Below are 16,650 nucleotides of genomic sequence, written 5' to 3' on the forward strand. Positions count from 1 at the left end.
GAGCAGTTAACCCTTCTCCTCTTATTACTTCTTTAAAAATCCATCCTATCTTTTGTCATGTAATTTACACTCATGGAAAACTGGATAAGAGTTACATGTCACCACTGAAAATGAAATTATTTTGAATGTCATGGTTATTGGAATGATATCTGACTGCAGGGTCAGAAAAAGGTGTGGCACCAGAATACTTGGCCATTTCCAGAGCATGGGTGTTGCCTGTGACAGAATCTCCAACACCATGCATGTACCGGACCTTTCATATGCCAATGATGTTTATGGTTACCTTGATTCAGGGAAAGCTGCCACACCCAGAACGATCTGCTGTGGGCAACAATGTGTTAAAGACAGGGTTCAGTGTCAACTATAATACCTTTATCAAGAGATAGGTAGGTCATAGTGCACACAATCTCTCACTAATTCAGTGCTGGAAAACAATAACCAACAAGCAGCCAAACCATCCAGCACAGTCTCTTTGTTATGTGCTTCAAAAGCCACAACCCATGTATGTAGTACCTTCACTCGTCACATGTTATTTGGAACAAAGATTAACATTGGTGCAAGAATGCTGCCATTAGATGCTTGAAGCATGGAAACTGTCACCTGGAGTAGTAAGGATCAATATAAGTTGGTAAACAATGCTGACTGGTAAGAGGACTTCAGAGACCACATGAAGTGATGGCTTCTGTTAGCCAGAAGGGTAACATTCAGCAACACTCCCATGTAGTATAGTATAATCTTACATGAGGTAAATGAAACTCCTGATAAGTGTGTCATAAGAATGATACAGGAACCTGTTGTTCAATCACCTAGGTCCTTTTGTTCACTTATAGCAACTCATATCTACATCGAAACACTGCACCTCCCAATCACTCCCATATTATGTTAGACTGGTTCGAGGAACACTGCTCAGATGTGATGTGCTTAATTGGCCCCTACATCACTAGTCTCAATTCTATTGATGACATGTGGGACAGTAGCAAGCAAGATATGTGTACTTTGGATCCAGATTTGACTAATCCTTATGATTTATTGGTGGTAGTTGAGCGGTTACGATAGCTGTCAATGCCTTCAGTGTCTTACAGATCCTTTCCTTTGACGTGGCACTGTCATCATCAGGGGGAAAGAGATTGCTACATTTGAATGTAATAAAGCAAAAGTTAATTGTTACACCAATAGGATTTGAGGTCAACTAGGTTATATAAGCCAGACTACTTGCACAAGTACTTTTAATGAAGATCAACTGTCACTGGAATACTCCATTAGATTTCATTATCTTATGTTGAAAATATAACAACTACTACAATCCTCTGCCAATGGCATCATCATATGTGTTAGGAAGAAGCATGTGGTCAGCACCCTCCTGGTCACTATTGGATTTCTTGACCTTGTAACCACTACTAATCAGTCGGGCAGCTCCTCAGTTGGCCTGGTGAGGCTGAGTGCACCCTCTTCCCATCCCCCTACTGAGGATAAATCTGACAGTACCAGATATCAAACACAGGTTACCCTCATGACTGTCAGCCCCATTGAGTGCTCAGCTATGGGGGTGTAAATTTACAAAGAAATCGGTCTTAAAAATACAACTGCAATTAACTAAAGATAGAAAGAAACTACTTCTTGATTTGCATCCATAGATGCATACAAAGAGGGTAACAGAAATACTAACTTTTCAAACAAATGGTTCATGTTTATTCCACAAATGAGAAAAACATTCCAGACAATAAGACTATTCAAGAATTAAATATGAAAGATGTTCATAATTCCAAGAAAGAAATAGTAGCACTTGATCTTGATGGAGCACTTGATCTTGATGGAGACTGCTTGATTCTTGCCTGTGTTCTGATAGAGAATTAAGACAATCCAGTGGAGCTGTGAGTCTGTATTGTTCCAATCACTTTGCTTTAGATTTCCAGAGTTTAATAGTATTGGCTGTTAACATGCTTTTGATAGAAATTAAAAATTAATAACTGAATGAAACCCAGATTGATATCACTTTTGACAGGATCCAGAAGAATTAACATAATGGTGCATATGTGATTGTTGTTCTCATTGAATTTTAGAAGTATTTGGTGCATTTGAAACTGGGTTCTTACCTCCACATTTATGATTGACAAGCCACAGTCACATTCAACTTGCATACTGAGCTTAAGGGAAAATCAATATTTATATGCCTGTCATCTTATTCTCATGGCCCCTATGTGAGAAATTTGACTGTGGCAGCAGAATTGCTCCACAGTATTATTCAAATACTGGTTCTTTAATTTTACCCAACTCAGTTTTTTAAGAACAAAGTCAGCTTTTTTTCCACAGATTCCCAAAAATTTCTGTCATAATTTTATATCAGCTGTCGCAATCCCATCAGTGAAACTCTGGATTTGTTCAGAGTCTGCTGTTATGTCTACTTGTTAAAGACTCCAAACCTTACAGCAATATTCTAAAACTGGTTGCAGTAGTATCTTGCATATTATTTCCTTTATGGCTGTACTGCATTTTACCAGAACCTTTCCAACAAACTTAAGTTTACATGTGTCTTCCCTACTACTAGTTGTATGTTCTCATCCCATTTTACATTGCTTCTCTATATATTTTGATGAAGTGACATTCTCCAGATGTTTGTCACTAATCTTATAACCAGAGACTATAAAGTTCTTCCTCCTTATTATAGGAATTATCTTGAATTTATCCACATCTCAATGCAGCTGGTTTTCATTAAAAGTGGAAATTCTGTCAATCTTTCTGCTTTTCTTTTTGATTATTCTATACCAATACTTTCCTGTAGACAACTTCATTGTCAGCAAACATTTATCTTTTTTAATTTTGATTCTGGTGCTGCTGCTGACCCTATCTGATATATAATCTATGTATACTGAGAATATTGGAGATGTATTACATTTCCTTGGTGCATGCCCAATGTTGTTTTTGTTGAATATTTGCAGTATAAGATACCAGGTTAGATTAGACAGAATTTCATTGAAGTTGCATATGTGTGAAGATACTCCATGTTTCGTGCAACTGCAGTGAAAACTTCTTGACAAGTAGAACAAATACTGCACTCTTAGCTGGAAACCCATCAACAAAATTGAATGTAACATCAGCATGCATTATAGAAGTAATATAGTGCTATTCCCATTAGCAGCACATGTACAAAACTGGAAACGATGAAGTCAACATGACTCTAAGACTGTTAATAGATGGTACTGCTATGTGTAGAAAGTCTTTTGTGAGAACTGTTATGACAGTTTGGAACAGCTGATGAAATTTACTGCTTGTTGCAGTGACTGACAGCTGACAATTGACTCCAAAAATGTAAAAATACAAAACAATGAAATACTCAAAACTGTAACAAAAATTTGTACATCGTTACATTATAGCATTTATGATGAATCAGAAGTCATTAACTTCATTTGAATACCTTGGCATGACTGACTGAAGTAATATGAGATGAAATACTCAAATGTATACTATAATTGAGCTGATAAATATAAAGTTATCACTAGATGGATTCTTAAAAAAGTAACTTATCTATGAATGTAGTAAAATAAAATACACTTTTAAAACTCATTTGTTAGAATCAATCATCAATCTTGAAACCATATCAAGGATGAATAGCTAAATAAATTGCATTAGAGTAAAGAAGAGCAGAAATTTGACACATTTTTAGCTAGCTAGAGTGAATGCACTGAAGAGATGCAGAACAAAATCAAATTGAAGATTTAAGAAGAAAGATGTCATGTGCCACATAATGTACTAATTTTAAATTTCAATAATACTTCTTCATAGAGGATTCAAGAAGTATTGCGTCCTTCACTCCCTACCATATGCACAATTACCAACATGCAAAAATAATGGAAACTGGAGTATATACATACACAAACAAGCAGTCATTTTTCTCTACATAGCATCTGTTTAATACCATAAAACATATGATAGCCTGTGAAATGTAAATGTAAGAGGCTGGATATGAATAGAAACAAGAAAAATTATCATGGAAAATAAGGAAGGGCATGGTGTATGTAAATAGGAGAGGTAAGTAATACTACAGGAAATTAAGTTGCCAATAAGACTCAGATGGCACTAAAAGGATTTGTCTCTGCTGTGGTACTGTGCAGTATTTTCTATATCTTTTTTTTTTTTTTTTAGTTAATATCTCGGCTCACAGCGTGATTGCTCAACAGCTAGTGTGGTTCTTCCCAACAATGTGATGGTTACAGTTACTTCTTCATATGAAGAAAACTTAAACATAATAATAAAATTAAAGACCAGTGAGACTTTATCCAAAGACAGGAAGAGTGGAAAAAACATTTGGTTATAGTAATGTTGAAATGAAGCCCTGTTCATATGACTTATGCAATGGCAGTCAAAATAGTTTGAAATGGTCATGCAGCAGGAGGGAAGACGCCGATAGGGTCCGGGGCTGGCGCCGGTGGAGCCGGCACGCCCCATGCAGCGCTGCGGGTGGGCAGCGGCGGGGGTTTGGTGGCGGTCAAGCAAGAGGCTGCACCTGTTGCAGCTGCCTCTGTCGAAAACTTGGTGGCGGGCTTTGTAGATAGCACAACGTTCCTGACAGCCTCCTCCTCCTCGTCACCTGGCGGCGGTGCCCACGAGCACCATGTGCACCAGGAGCCCACAACCGTCCACCCCAGTAAGGCTCACTGCATGCCACTAACGCAGGCTGCTTCACTTTTATTTTGCAGATATCATCACTGTGCCAAGAAGATGAGTGAGTGAGTGAGTGAGTGAGTGATGCCTGTTTGTGTAGACACCTGTTTCTACAAGGACAGTTGTGTTGAACCTTACACATCCCAAGAGTATTATGGGGAAAAATTATGCTCTGTGTCTAAGAAATCCTTTTCTCTCTCTATCTTTTGCTGTATTATATGCTGTAAGATATTTTGGCCTAAGAAAATTATTGATCTTCTCCCTACTTAAATACATACATTATTGTTGTATTAGCTTTATAGAATAAAATCCTAACAAAATATGAAATCTAAACAATCAGATGTGAAACAGAACATTTATCGAGTGGTCAGTATTTGTAATACATTTGATCTCCTTTCAGTACTGAATAAATGTTAATGGAGAAGATAATCGCATCTTAAGACTGTAGTAAATCTGTCTTGCTGTGACTAAATGCCAGTTTTTCAAACACCATTCATAGATATCTATGTCATCATATCAAAAATTTCTTCTCCCTATTCTTGAATTGAATTTTTTGCTAATAGGAAATTTAGAATCAACAAATTCTCAGAAAACTTGGTTACTGGGAACTCACCCAGTCAGCATAATAATTAAGAAGTAAAATAAGTGAAGAATGGACACCTACTGCTATAGGGGCTCTTGCCAAAAGCCAGGAAAGAAGTTTGCTCTATAGAGCTACATCTCTATTATATGTACATTTTTAGGACTTTCGTTTCATCCTTCCAAAATTTTGATGCGGCCAAACTTGATTTGTTTGATGAAAGTGAAGAAAATTTTTCACATTCATTATAAAAATACTATAGGGTTGTATAGAGAAATTTCGTCTTTTTAACAATTAAATGGATGTTGTTGTTGTTGATGATGATGATGATGATGATGATGATGATGATGATGATGATGATGATGATGATGATGATGATGATGATGATGATTGGTTTGTGGGGCACTCAACTGTGCAGTTATCAGCACCCGTACAAATTCCCAACCTTTTCTCAGTCCAATCTCGCCACTTTCATGAATGATGATGAAATGATGAGGACAACACAACCACCCAGTCATCTCGAGGCAGGTGAAAATCCCCGACCCCACTGGGAATCGAACCTGGGACCGCATGCTCAGAATTCAATTGAGGGTAAAGCAATATGTATATTTATTGTTGCTTGTATTACTGGAGCAGATCAAGTGCTGGGGATCCTTTCACTTACAGCTGATATTACAATATTCTAATTCACTTGTCATGAACTCTGCCACATCATTTTATTGGACTGTGGCCCTGTTTCATAATTTCTTTAAAAAACTTAATTCTCTATAAATACACTACTAGCCATTTAAATTGCTACATCACGAAGATGATGTGCTACAGACATGAAATTTAACCGAAGGAAGAAGATGCTGTGATATGCAAATTATTAGCTTTTCAGAGCATTCACACAAGGTTGGCGCTGGTGGCGACACCTACAACGTGCTGACATGAGGAAAGTTTCCAACCGATTTCTTATACACAAACAGCAGTTGACCGGCGTTGCCTGGTGAAACGTTGTTGCAATGCCTCATGTAAGAAGGAGAAATGCATACCATAACATTTCCAACTTTGATAAAGGTTGGATTGTAGCCTATGGTGATTGCGGTTTATCTTATCGTGACATTGCTGCTTGCGTTGGTCGAGATCAAATGACTGTTAGCAGAATATCGAATCGGTGGGTTCAGGAGGGTAATACGGAACACAGTGCTGGATCCCAATGGCCTCGTATAACTAGCAGTTGAGATGACAGGCATCTTATCCACATTGCTGTAACGGATCGTGCAGCCACGTCTCGATCCCCGAGTCAACAGATGGGGACGTTTGCAAGACAACAACGATCTGCACGAACAGTTCGATGACATTTGCAGCAGCATGGGCTATCAGCTTGGAGACCATGGCTGTGGTTACCCTTGACACTGCATCACAGACAGGAGTGCTTGTGACGGTGTACTCAATGGCGAACCTGGGTGCACGAATGGCAAAATGTCATTTTTTCGTTTGAATCCAGGTTCTGTTTACAGCATCATAGTGGTCGCATCCGTGTATGGCAACAACGCTGTGAATACGCATTGGAAGCATGTATTCATCATCGCCATACTGGCGTATCACCTGGTGTGACAGTATGGGGTGCCTTGGTTACACGTCTCGGTCACCTCTTGTTCGCACTGACGGCACTTTGAACAGTGGACGTTACATTTCAGATGTGTTCCGACCCATGGCTCTACCCTTCACTCAGTCCCTGCAAAACCCTACATTTCAGCAGGATAATGCACGACTGCATGTTGAAGGTCCTGTACGGGCCTTTCTGGATACAGAAAATGTTAGACTGCTGCCCTAGCCAGCACATTCTCCAGATCTCTCACCAACTGACAACGTCTGGTCAATGGTGGCCGAGCAACTGGCTCATCACAATACGCCAGTCACTACTCTTGATGAACTGTGGTATCGTGTTGAAGCTGCATGTGCAGTTGTACCTGTATACGCCATCCAAGCTCTGTTTGACTCAATACCCAGGTGTATCAAGGCCTTTATTATGGACAGAGGTGGTTGTTCTGGGTACTGATTCCTCAGGATCTATGTGCCCAAACTGTGTGAAAATGTAATCATATGCCAGTTCTAGTATAATATATTTGTTCAATGAATACCCGTTTCTCATCTGCATTTCTTCTTGGTGTAGTAATTTTAATGGCCAGTTGTGTATATCTATGACAGCATACAAAATTTGTGATCAATTCTGAGAATAGAATAGTCATAATGAAAACCGCAAATGTTTACTTACAAGGAAACTACACAATATTAACTTACTCTGGGCATGAGCATTTCAAAGACTTAAGTTCAACACTAAGTTATATGTGCATGACAGAAGCATATTTACAACTACATTTGTTCAATTAATGATATTTTAGAGAGAGGGAGGGAGAGAGAGCTGGAAAATGCAGGTCATGTAACCTGAAAGAGACAAACAGAATGTAGCAAATGAAAATTATGATGATATTAAACACAGATAAGACAACAGCTGGCTGAAACTATGACATGTGACTAAGATTCATGAAGTTGCCCCAGCCTCCTAATCATATAGACGAAACTGGTAGGCAACATCTGAGAGTGGGGTAGCACGAAGTGGAGGGTGGAATGACAGCAAATTGAAACTGCATGAAATATTCGAAGTGAAAAAGTGATTAGTAGATAAATAGTAGAAATGTGATAACACAGGCAGAATGTGAGACTACATTAATACAAACTGAAAAGAGAGACCCATGGAAAATACTTGGTGTCAAAGAAATAAAGATCATGATCATGAGCCATACCAAAATATCTACTAACAAAACAGCTTTCACTTGTAATGAACTCAGATCATTTCATGTACACTAATCATTGTGAGAGGTATAACATCAAGAAAGACTGACTCAAGTGAAACCAGGCTTGGAAAGAATATGTAGACTTGTGTATCAATTAAGACTACATGGATATGGCATAAATGTAGGCCCTGCAGATTAGTTTTATGCCAGTCTCATTAAATAAAGTGGAAATATGGAACCAAATGTTAGTATGCTTAGTCATCACTGAATGGTACAAATCAGCATGCAAGTTCAAACTATGTGGAATGGTTGTTTTACAATACCATATTGTGACATTTTCTCTTATATATGTCATGTTTATAAACAGTAATGCATGTGTAACCACTACATAGAAGGAGATCATACATAGCACTAATCTCGGTACTCACTATACAATGTGGCCACAGCACAGGATGGCTGCCAGCTTGTCTCTCTGGCTGTAACAGATGTACAGTTTTGTCCACAGTGATGATTCAGTGAGGAGCACTGTGACAAATGTGGGCCTGTTTGCATCATTTTTTAGATCTGACAATGGTTCACATCATTTTGTTGGGTGCGGTTGTATAAAAACTGCAAATGTCTCAAGCTGCAGCATTGCATATGAATTCTGTGTGGAAAATGTGTTTTTTATGGTCTGCATGAATACCTGGCTTATCATTCATTGAACATGTGTAAGATATAGTTGGTTAATACCTTGTTGGCCATTAATTTCCAGAATCATTTTTGATGCTTTGTGGTGTTGCATGTGAACTGCATGGAGGAAAAATACATGGGAAAACATCAATTTCTCCTTTCACTGCATGCCATTATGTTGAGACATTTAATCAGTGCTCACAGTGTTCACAAATACTAGAGAATTAAATATTCTTCACATTTCACTGATTATATTTATTAGTTGTTTATAAAACTTTCAGAATATCTTCACTCAATATAGAAAAACATAACCCCATGCAAACTTCCGACGCCACATATTTCATATATACAGGATGATTCCATGATGATGATGACGATACAAACTTTCAGGGATGGTGGACAAACATAAATGTATCAATTTGATGTAAGAGACCACAGTTGGGCAATGACTGAGTCAAAGGTTATAAACAAAAATAATCATGATATCTTGTTACAGTGGAATTACATGTACTGGCACTGTTGTAGGCTACTCTTACTGTTGTTGCTAATACTGTAGGGTAGGCCATATTCAGAGGTGGTAGTATAGACCAAAAAAGAAAAAAATGTCTAGTAACACAGGTTTTAAAATGCACACCTTATGAGTTATGGGTGTTTTCCATCTTCACCACTGTGAAATGCATCCCTTCTACATACAGTTGCCCATAGCTCTTGAGATAAGCATTTTTTAGCCCATATTTTATCGACATTTTTCATTTTTTGGCCCATACTACCACCTCTCCACCTATGAAAGTTACCTATCCTAAAATCTTGGCAACAGTAGTACCAGTACACAAATAATAAAATGTTCTGTGCTGTTGTGCCATGGTTGAATGGATTTCACATTTAAACCCAACAATTAATCCCCATCCACAGAGGACATATTCAAGGGGGACTTTAGCTTCTTTGAGTGTCTGATTCACTCCTTGGCTTGCTAATGACTGCTACAAAATTCCATTTACACATGTTTTTGCACAGTGATGTGATGTCATGTGTTTTGAATATATGAGTGCAATTGGCTGTTGTCGACTGTCATTGCCTGCTGTTGCTATCACTCCATGGTGGAAGACTGGTACATATCTTCTTCAGCCACAGGAAGAAACTTGTGAAGTCACGCTACTGTGCAGAAGCACAAATAAATGGAATTTTGCTGCAGTCAGCAGTGAGCCAGGATGTGAATCAGACACTCAAAGAAGCTATGATCCTCCTTGAATATGTCCTCCAGAGATAGGGACAAAATGTAGGGTGTATATGTGAAATCCATTGGACCATGGCATAATAGTCTGGAGCATTTTATTAATTGTGACATTTCCACTCATGAAAGTTTACATTTTACAATAGCACCAGCAGTCCACATGTATTCCACTGTCAGAGGTCTCAGAATGATTTTCACTTAACTTCTGACTGAGTTATTTCTGGACCAAGGCCTCTTACCTTAATTTGACCCACAGACCCTTGTCCATCATCTCTGAAAGTTTGAAACATCATCTATAGAATCACCCTGTAGAGCTGAAAATCCATGTATCCTTATAGCAAAAACATTTTATGCTGTAAAATGTGTTGACAACAGAAAAAGCATTGTTTGAATGTGTAGAAGGGGTGTTCATCACATGTGAAACAACTGAAGAGTCACAAAGGAATTCTGTGCATATAGTTGTTACTTCCGCTTGTGCCCATGTTGTTTGTAATATTAGCAAATCTGCATGGTGTTCATATCATCACTTTCCACTACTAATGACTAGAAATTCTGTATGTGAGGAGCAGTCTCCAGTTAGAACTGTTTCTACTCATCTAATTGTCAGCATTCTCTTTTAATACCTTCATGGTAACTTGTCCACTCCTTTCTTTTAATGAGTAATACTATTAAATTTTTTCATATATTCAACCAATTCATGATGAACTATGTCCTCTCCCATCATTTACACATTTTGTTACACAAGTTGCATAAACTTCAGTAAGTTTAATTATAAAAGAATTAACTTCTGTATAGACAGCTTTTCTTGAAGGCAGTAGTAGAAAATTGGCATCATTGTCCAGTAGGACCAAAGTAATCCTATTCATTTAAATGAAACATATTGTTATTCATTTCTCATTATTTATTTTCTTTCATATTTTTAATAATATTATAAACTCTTTTCCATTATTATGTTGACATTGGACCATGACAAGAGAGCTACTGACTGATCACACCTCTGTCTATAATGACCTCAATGTTGACAGAATGTTGAACCCAATCTTCCTTCCTTCTGTCCTGATCACACCTCACAGTCTTTAAATAAGGTAACAAGAACTTAACGGGAACTGCTGCTGGCACACTTATGTATAAAAAGATTACAGTATATTAATCACAATAGCTTTATATTAATCACAATAGCTTTATATTCAGAACATAGATTTAAGTATGAAGAATATATTTTCCAAGGGAAAGTTTCTTATGAGTTGGATTATCCAAGCAAACTCCATTGATTGACTTAAACCCTGAGTCTGGCATTGCCTCTAACATTTAAATTTCTCCCTGATACTTCCTGCATACCTGAGTGAAAATATATGACTGAGAATGGTTTAGCCATAACCAAAGAGCAGTTTGCACAATAAGCTTTTCACGCCACAGCAAATTGTGCTGTAAACTCAAATGAACCTTCCTATATTTTACATATTATCTACCATTGTAACATGTTCAGACAAGGATATCCATTGTCTGTTAATTCATCAAAGAAGAAAAATCAAGGAAGTTATGATGCACAGAAAGCATTCACCATGAAGGAATTATGTTGATATTCCATGACATTATATAGCTTTGTGATAGCTGTGATTCAGTACTTTCAGCTTTTACTGCCATTCCAATGCAAAGCTTCACTTCACTAAAAGTTGAGTAGTAGGTGCAATGTCGTCTTTTACTGGCTATCACTACTGTCAACAAAACTTGAAATGTTTATCTTTCAGGAATTACTAGATTTTAGACAAAAATATAATCACCATGTCTAATACCTGTAACACTAATGATTTGTTGAAATCAACACTTTTTTGTTCAGTTGTTAAGTGTCTGGGTAGTATCCAACTGTTTGGATTTCACACATTTGGTCTTAAGATTTATCCTGACAATGTGACTTCTACTTGTGGCAATTTGTTGTGTCTTAAAGGTCACCATGGATTAGACTGGAAGTTATATTATCAAATAAGATGTTACAATGGCTACTTAGCTCACATTCCGAAAGGGCGGAGATGAAATTCTCATATGATAATTTTATGGCTTCTGTTAAACACTTAACACAAATGCTAACATGGTTCATTTGAAAAGGTACTTGCCAATTTTCTGCACCACTATTGTCCAATATGATCTTATACTCCAATTCTAACATTGTTGGCATTGATGAAACATTAAATCATAATCTTCTTTCCTCTTTCTTAAAAGCAAAACCATAGCCTCACCTTGCCTCATGTGAGTAACTGGCAATGTGGAATTACTTAACTCTCAAAAGCAGAAAATCATAATTTACCTTGAGTAGGCTTATGCCTAGAAAATCACTGTGGTATTTATAGTAAACACTGAGTTGGTAAATCATTTTGTTTCAGTGGAAATTAAATGTGAATTTTTATTATCATTTGTTAGTTAAAAATTATAAATATTAACATTGAAGCCTAAGGTTTGTTTCTTAATGACTGGTAGCACCCTGTAATGAAGTGTAACTAGAAACTATCTGCATAAGTAGACAATGCTCACTGATGCGACATCAATTTGAAAGACTTGCAGTGATTCACTGAAAATGTCATAAGGTATATTTCTTCATATGGGCCATACAATGTCTTGCTGACACAAAATTCATCACATTCTTCTCAAGAAAATGAATTTTTCCTCCTTCACCAACAGTGACTGCCAAGATAACATGAAGTTTCCTTTATGGCCTATGTTTTCACGAACAATGATTTTAAAATAAAGAGCACTTACTTTGTCCAAAGAAGAGGCTACACTGCAATGCTTTTAGAAATATCTGTTTGTGCAAGTACTTATTTAACAGTGTTACACTTCTTATTTAGAGTATAATGAAGATAATGTACATTTTTCCCAGTTAGTCAATCTCTAATCTCTACCATATTTCAATATTTAATAAACTTTGAAATGGTCACACTCTAAAAAAAGTCTCTTCTTTATTAACTGAGCAGAGTGGTGTAATGATTAAAACATTGGACATTGGACTTGCATAAAGGGGAAGTTGGGTTGGAATCCCTCTCATTCCATCCAGATTTAAGTTTCCCAAACTGAATTAAGGTGAATGCAGTTGTAGTTCCTCTGAGGGAAAATACACACACATGGTTGGTTTTCTTCTCTATCCTTCTATAATTTGAGCTTGTATTCTCTCTAACGAACCATTAAAGTCACTGAATAATAATCTTCCTCTACTCTAAATGTACAGCAAATATTCCTTGAATGCAGAAGGCCGTTAATGAAACTATACTTATTTCCAAGCTGGTTTAACACTGATTTTACAGGAACTAATAATGAAAGCAATGTAATAGAAATGAGTATTTTTTATCAGTGTGTTTGATTATGAGTAGAGATGTTTCCTACATTGTACACTCTTCTGAGGAAATAAAACTAAGAGTAATTTTGGTTGACTTGTCCTTACTTAGTTAAGTTCAGGTTTTCTGTTGAGGATTTTTTCTTTTAAAGTTTATCAGTTTTCATGCAAAACATTGGAATATGTTCTGTATTTATCTTTATTTCCAACAATAATAATTTAATATACTTCCATAAATAACAAATGAAATGGCTTCAGATTGAAGTTCAGATTTGTATGAAAAATTATAACATTGTTGACATGAAATGAATCTCTCATATAATAAATTGTAGAACTGTACTGACAACATGTTTTCACTCATAATAATTATATAACATTCTACTTTCTTGTTTGATTGTAACTGTGAAACTGGTAGTTTTAAGAATTAATATCTACATAGGATAGTGTGCTTCAGAAAATACATATTTTTCTTTAACTATTTACAGATCCTGCCCAGATCTCAGAGTTGCTAAGCAAGACGATAGCAGATGCACATGCGAGAACATGTTTATACACTATAGAACATATCCATGAAATGTTCCGAAAGCCACAGGATATGTCAAAAATAATGTATTACAAAAACATGGTAAGTATTATGATATTTTTATTCTTTATCAGTCTATAATAATGATAGTGATTAAAATTTTATGTTGACAATTCAAAGTGGGTGTAGTCTGATTTTTATGTATAATATTTTACGGTTCCAGAATGAGATTTTCACTCTGCAGCAGAGTTGCACTGATATGAAACTTCCTGGCAGATTAAAACTGTGTGCCTGGCTGAGACTTGAACTTGGGACTTTTGCCTTTGCCTTTGCCCACAGGAGAGCTTCTGTGAAGTTTGGAAAGTAGGAGATGAGGTACTGGCGGAAGTAAAGCTGCGAGGATGGGGCATGAGTCGTGCTTGAGTAGCTCAGGTGGTAGAGCACTTGCCCATGAAAGGCAGAGGTCCTGAGTTTGAGTCTCAGTCTGGCACACAGTTTTAATCTGCCGGAAAGTATTGTATTTTAGGTTTATTTGTTTATTAGTTATAAAGTAAGTTAACAGTGCAACAAAGCATAAACATCAAGAAATGAAGCAATAATATTAATCAATTTCAGTGACAGTTGTATTAACAGATAAGATTATCTTTGTCACATATCTTTATCTTGTGGAAAGTTGGTTGGTTGATTCGGAGGGGGGAACCAAACCATCGGATTAGGGAAGGATGGGCAAGCAAGTTGGCCATGCACTTTCAAAAGGAACCATCCCGGCATTTCCCTGAAGTGATTTAGGGAAATCATGGAAAACCTAAATCAGTATGAACAGATGCGGGATTGAACCATCATTCTCTCGAATGTGAGTCCAGTCTGCTAACCTCTTGTGGAAAGTACTTTTTGTGTAATTACCACTGTACTGAATTTATGAAAGCATTCAGTGACACATTGCATGTTTGCAGTGGCACTATGTTGAATAGTTTTGTTCTTATGTAACAGTTTTATGTTTGTTTCTGATGATGACTGGGATATTCATTACCTGCCTTAGGTGCTTGTCACACTTATGTATGGACTGTCAGTCAACTCCTACTGTTTTACGTTGGCATGAACCAAACAAACTGAGTATAAACAGAGATTTAAATATCAAATTGTCAGTATAATCTTAAAATATCATGTACAGGTTTCATGTTCTTCACTCCTAAGAACTGCCCTTAACTACCCTGGTATTTGTAAAAGTCATAACTTTACATGATGATTGGAGGTCTTCAACTAACTTTTTACATATTTAGTTAGTATGATTACTCCCTGTTAATTCTGGGTCATGATGAATAAGAACATATTTAGCTAAAGTACTGTAATTATCATTATTTCATAGAACAAAAGATTTATTTTCAGTTTTAGAATGACTAGTTTATAATTCCCTAGGTTTGAACCATGTACTGGAAATGATGAGATATTTATCACTTTACTCAATTAGTGCCTCTGATCCTCCCATGCAATGTGGATTTTTATGGCTTAGTACTATGCAAGTCATTAATGCGAACATAAAATATGAGCGAGGAAGTTCCCAACACAGAACTTTATGAAACACCATGAGCTACAAAGAGAATGTTAATGTGAAAATATACCATTTGCTTCAGTACCAAGAGACAGTTTTCTCTTAAAAGCACAACTGCAGTGTTCTCTTAATGAAATTCTTTGGCTGAGATATACAAAAGCACAAAACTGGCTTCACACTTACCAGATTTAATTCTCTCTGGACTTTCATCTGTTGCAAAAATTAAAAAGATGTATACAGGAATACACAGACTCCCAGACACAAAATGCTATATAACACAGGCCTTCACTGTGATTACAGATAAAATTAAGTTCATAGCCTGTTTCAATGATAAAGACCAACATTTAAACACATGCTATTACAGTCATAATAATAAACATAAAAATATATTTGAGGTGGTTAGTATTAGCTGTAAAATCATTCTTGCTAGGACCTATGTAAATATTTATCTGTTTTTATTTAAACTGTGGTGTATAGTTTCTTCTGCACAGTGAGACTTCTGGCTGCATGAAAACTGTGCAGGAGTGAACCTTAAATACCTGAATGAAACGGTGACCTGGTAATGTGCATTGTGTATCATGGAAACTGAACATTGGTAGAAATATTAGACTTAGAATTGCGAAGTGAAATAATTGACGATCTTGAAAAATAGTTGCATGATCTAAATGATCAGCACCTGTATACTATTGGTGTGCCTGAGAATCCATTGATGTCATCAGATCTCAATGAAATGAATTCTCACAATGATAAGTCTGATTTTGTTTCTGCTAAAACCTCAGTTAAATTTCAGAAGCATGACATTATTTTACTTTTAAATAAATTTGAAGTTCTAGGCTTAGTTGAAAACCATAAAACCATGTAAGTACTGTTCTGGAAAATGTATGTGTTGGTGATAATTATACAAGTGTACAATCTGAAAACAGTAAAAATCTTGAGCAGAAGAAGAAAGTAATTGTAACGGGAGAGGGTTATGGTCATGGATTTACTCTCTTCTTCACAAACGATTCACTGTAAATGCAAGTGTCTTCATAAAGCCTCACACATCTCTCTCTGAAATATGTGAACAAGCATGATCCACAGATGTAATAAGTTTATTTTCAGAAGGCTATATAGTACTGTGCAGTGGTTCAAATGATGTAAGCAAAAAAGAAGATAATGAAAGAAAAATGGGAATTAAGTAAAATGTTTAGGACAGTTGACACATACTGTACTTTGTACTGAATATTCCAAACTGATAAGATTACCATCATACACATAATAATGTAATTGTTAATATAGTGATATTTGGCCTTGTAGAAATTTTAGATTCATAGGTTGTTTAAATACATTTTTAA

The 16,650-nt window shown here is 36.5% G+C and overlaps 1 protein-coding gene across 1 annotated transcript in view; it reads left to right on the plus strand.

Annotated features, from left to right (window-relative positions):
• The window catches only part of LOC126183730 (probable nuclear hormone receptor HR3), a 424,291-nt gene that overhangs the window by 374,640 nt on the left and 33,001 nt on the right, over positions 1 to 16,650 (plus strand). The window contains exons 5-6 of the mRNA XM_049925936.1: positions 4,385 to 4,642; positions 13,730 to 13,869. Of these exons, the coding sequence (XP_049781893.1) occupies positions 4,385 to 4,642; positions 13,730 to 13,869 (398 nt within the window). The remainder of the gene's footprint in view (positions 1 to 4,384; positions 4,643 to 13,729; positions 13,870 to 16,650) is intronic.

Source organism: Schistocerca cancellata, chromosome 4 (genome assembly GCF_023864275.1).
Source record: "Schistocerca cancellata isolate TAMUIC-IGC-003103 chromosome 4, iqSchCanc2.1, whole genome shotgun sequence".
Taxonomy (NCBI): domain Eukaryota; kingdom Metazoa; phylum Arthropoda; class Insecta; order Orthoptera; family Acrididae; genus Schistocerca; species Schistocerca cancellata.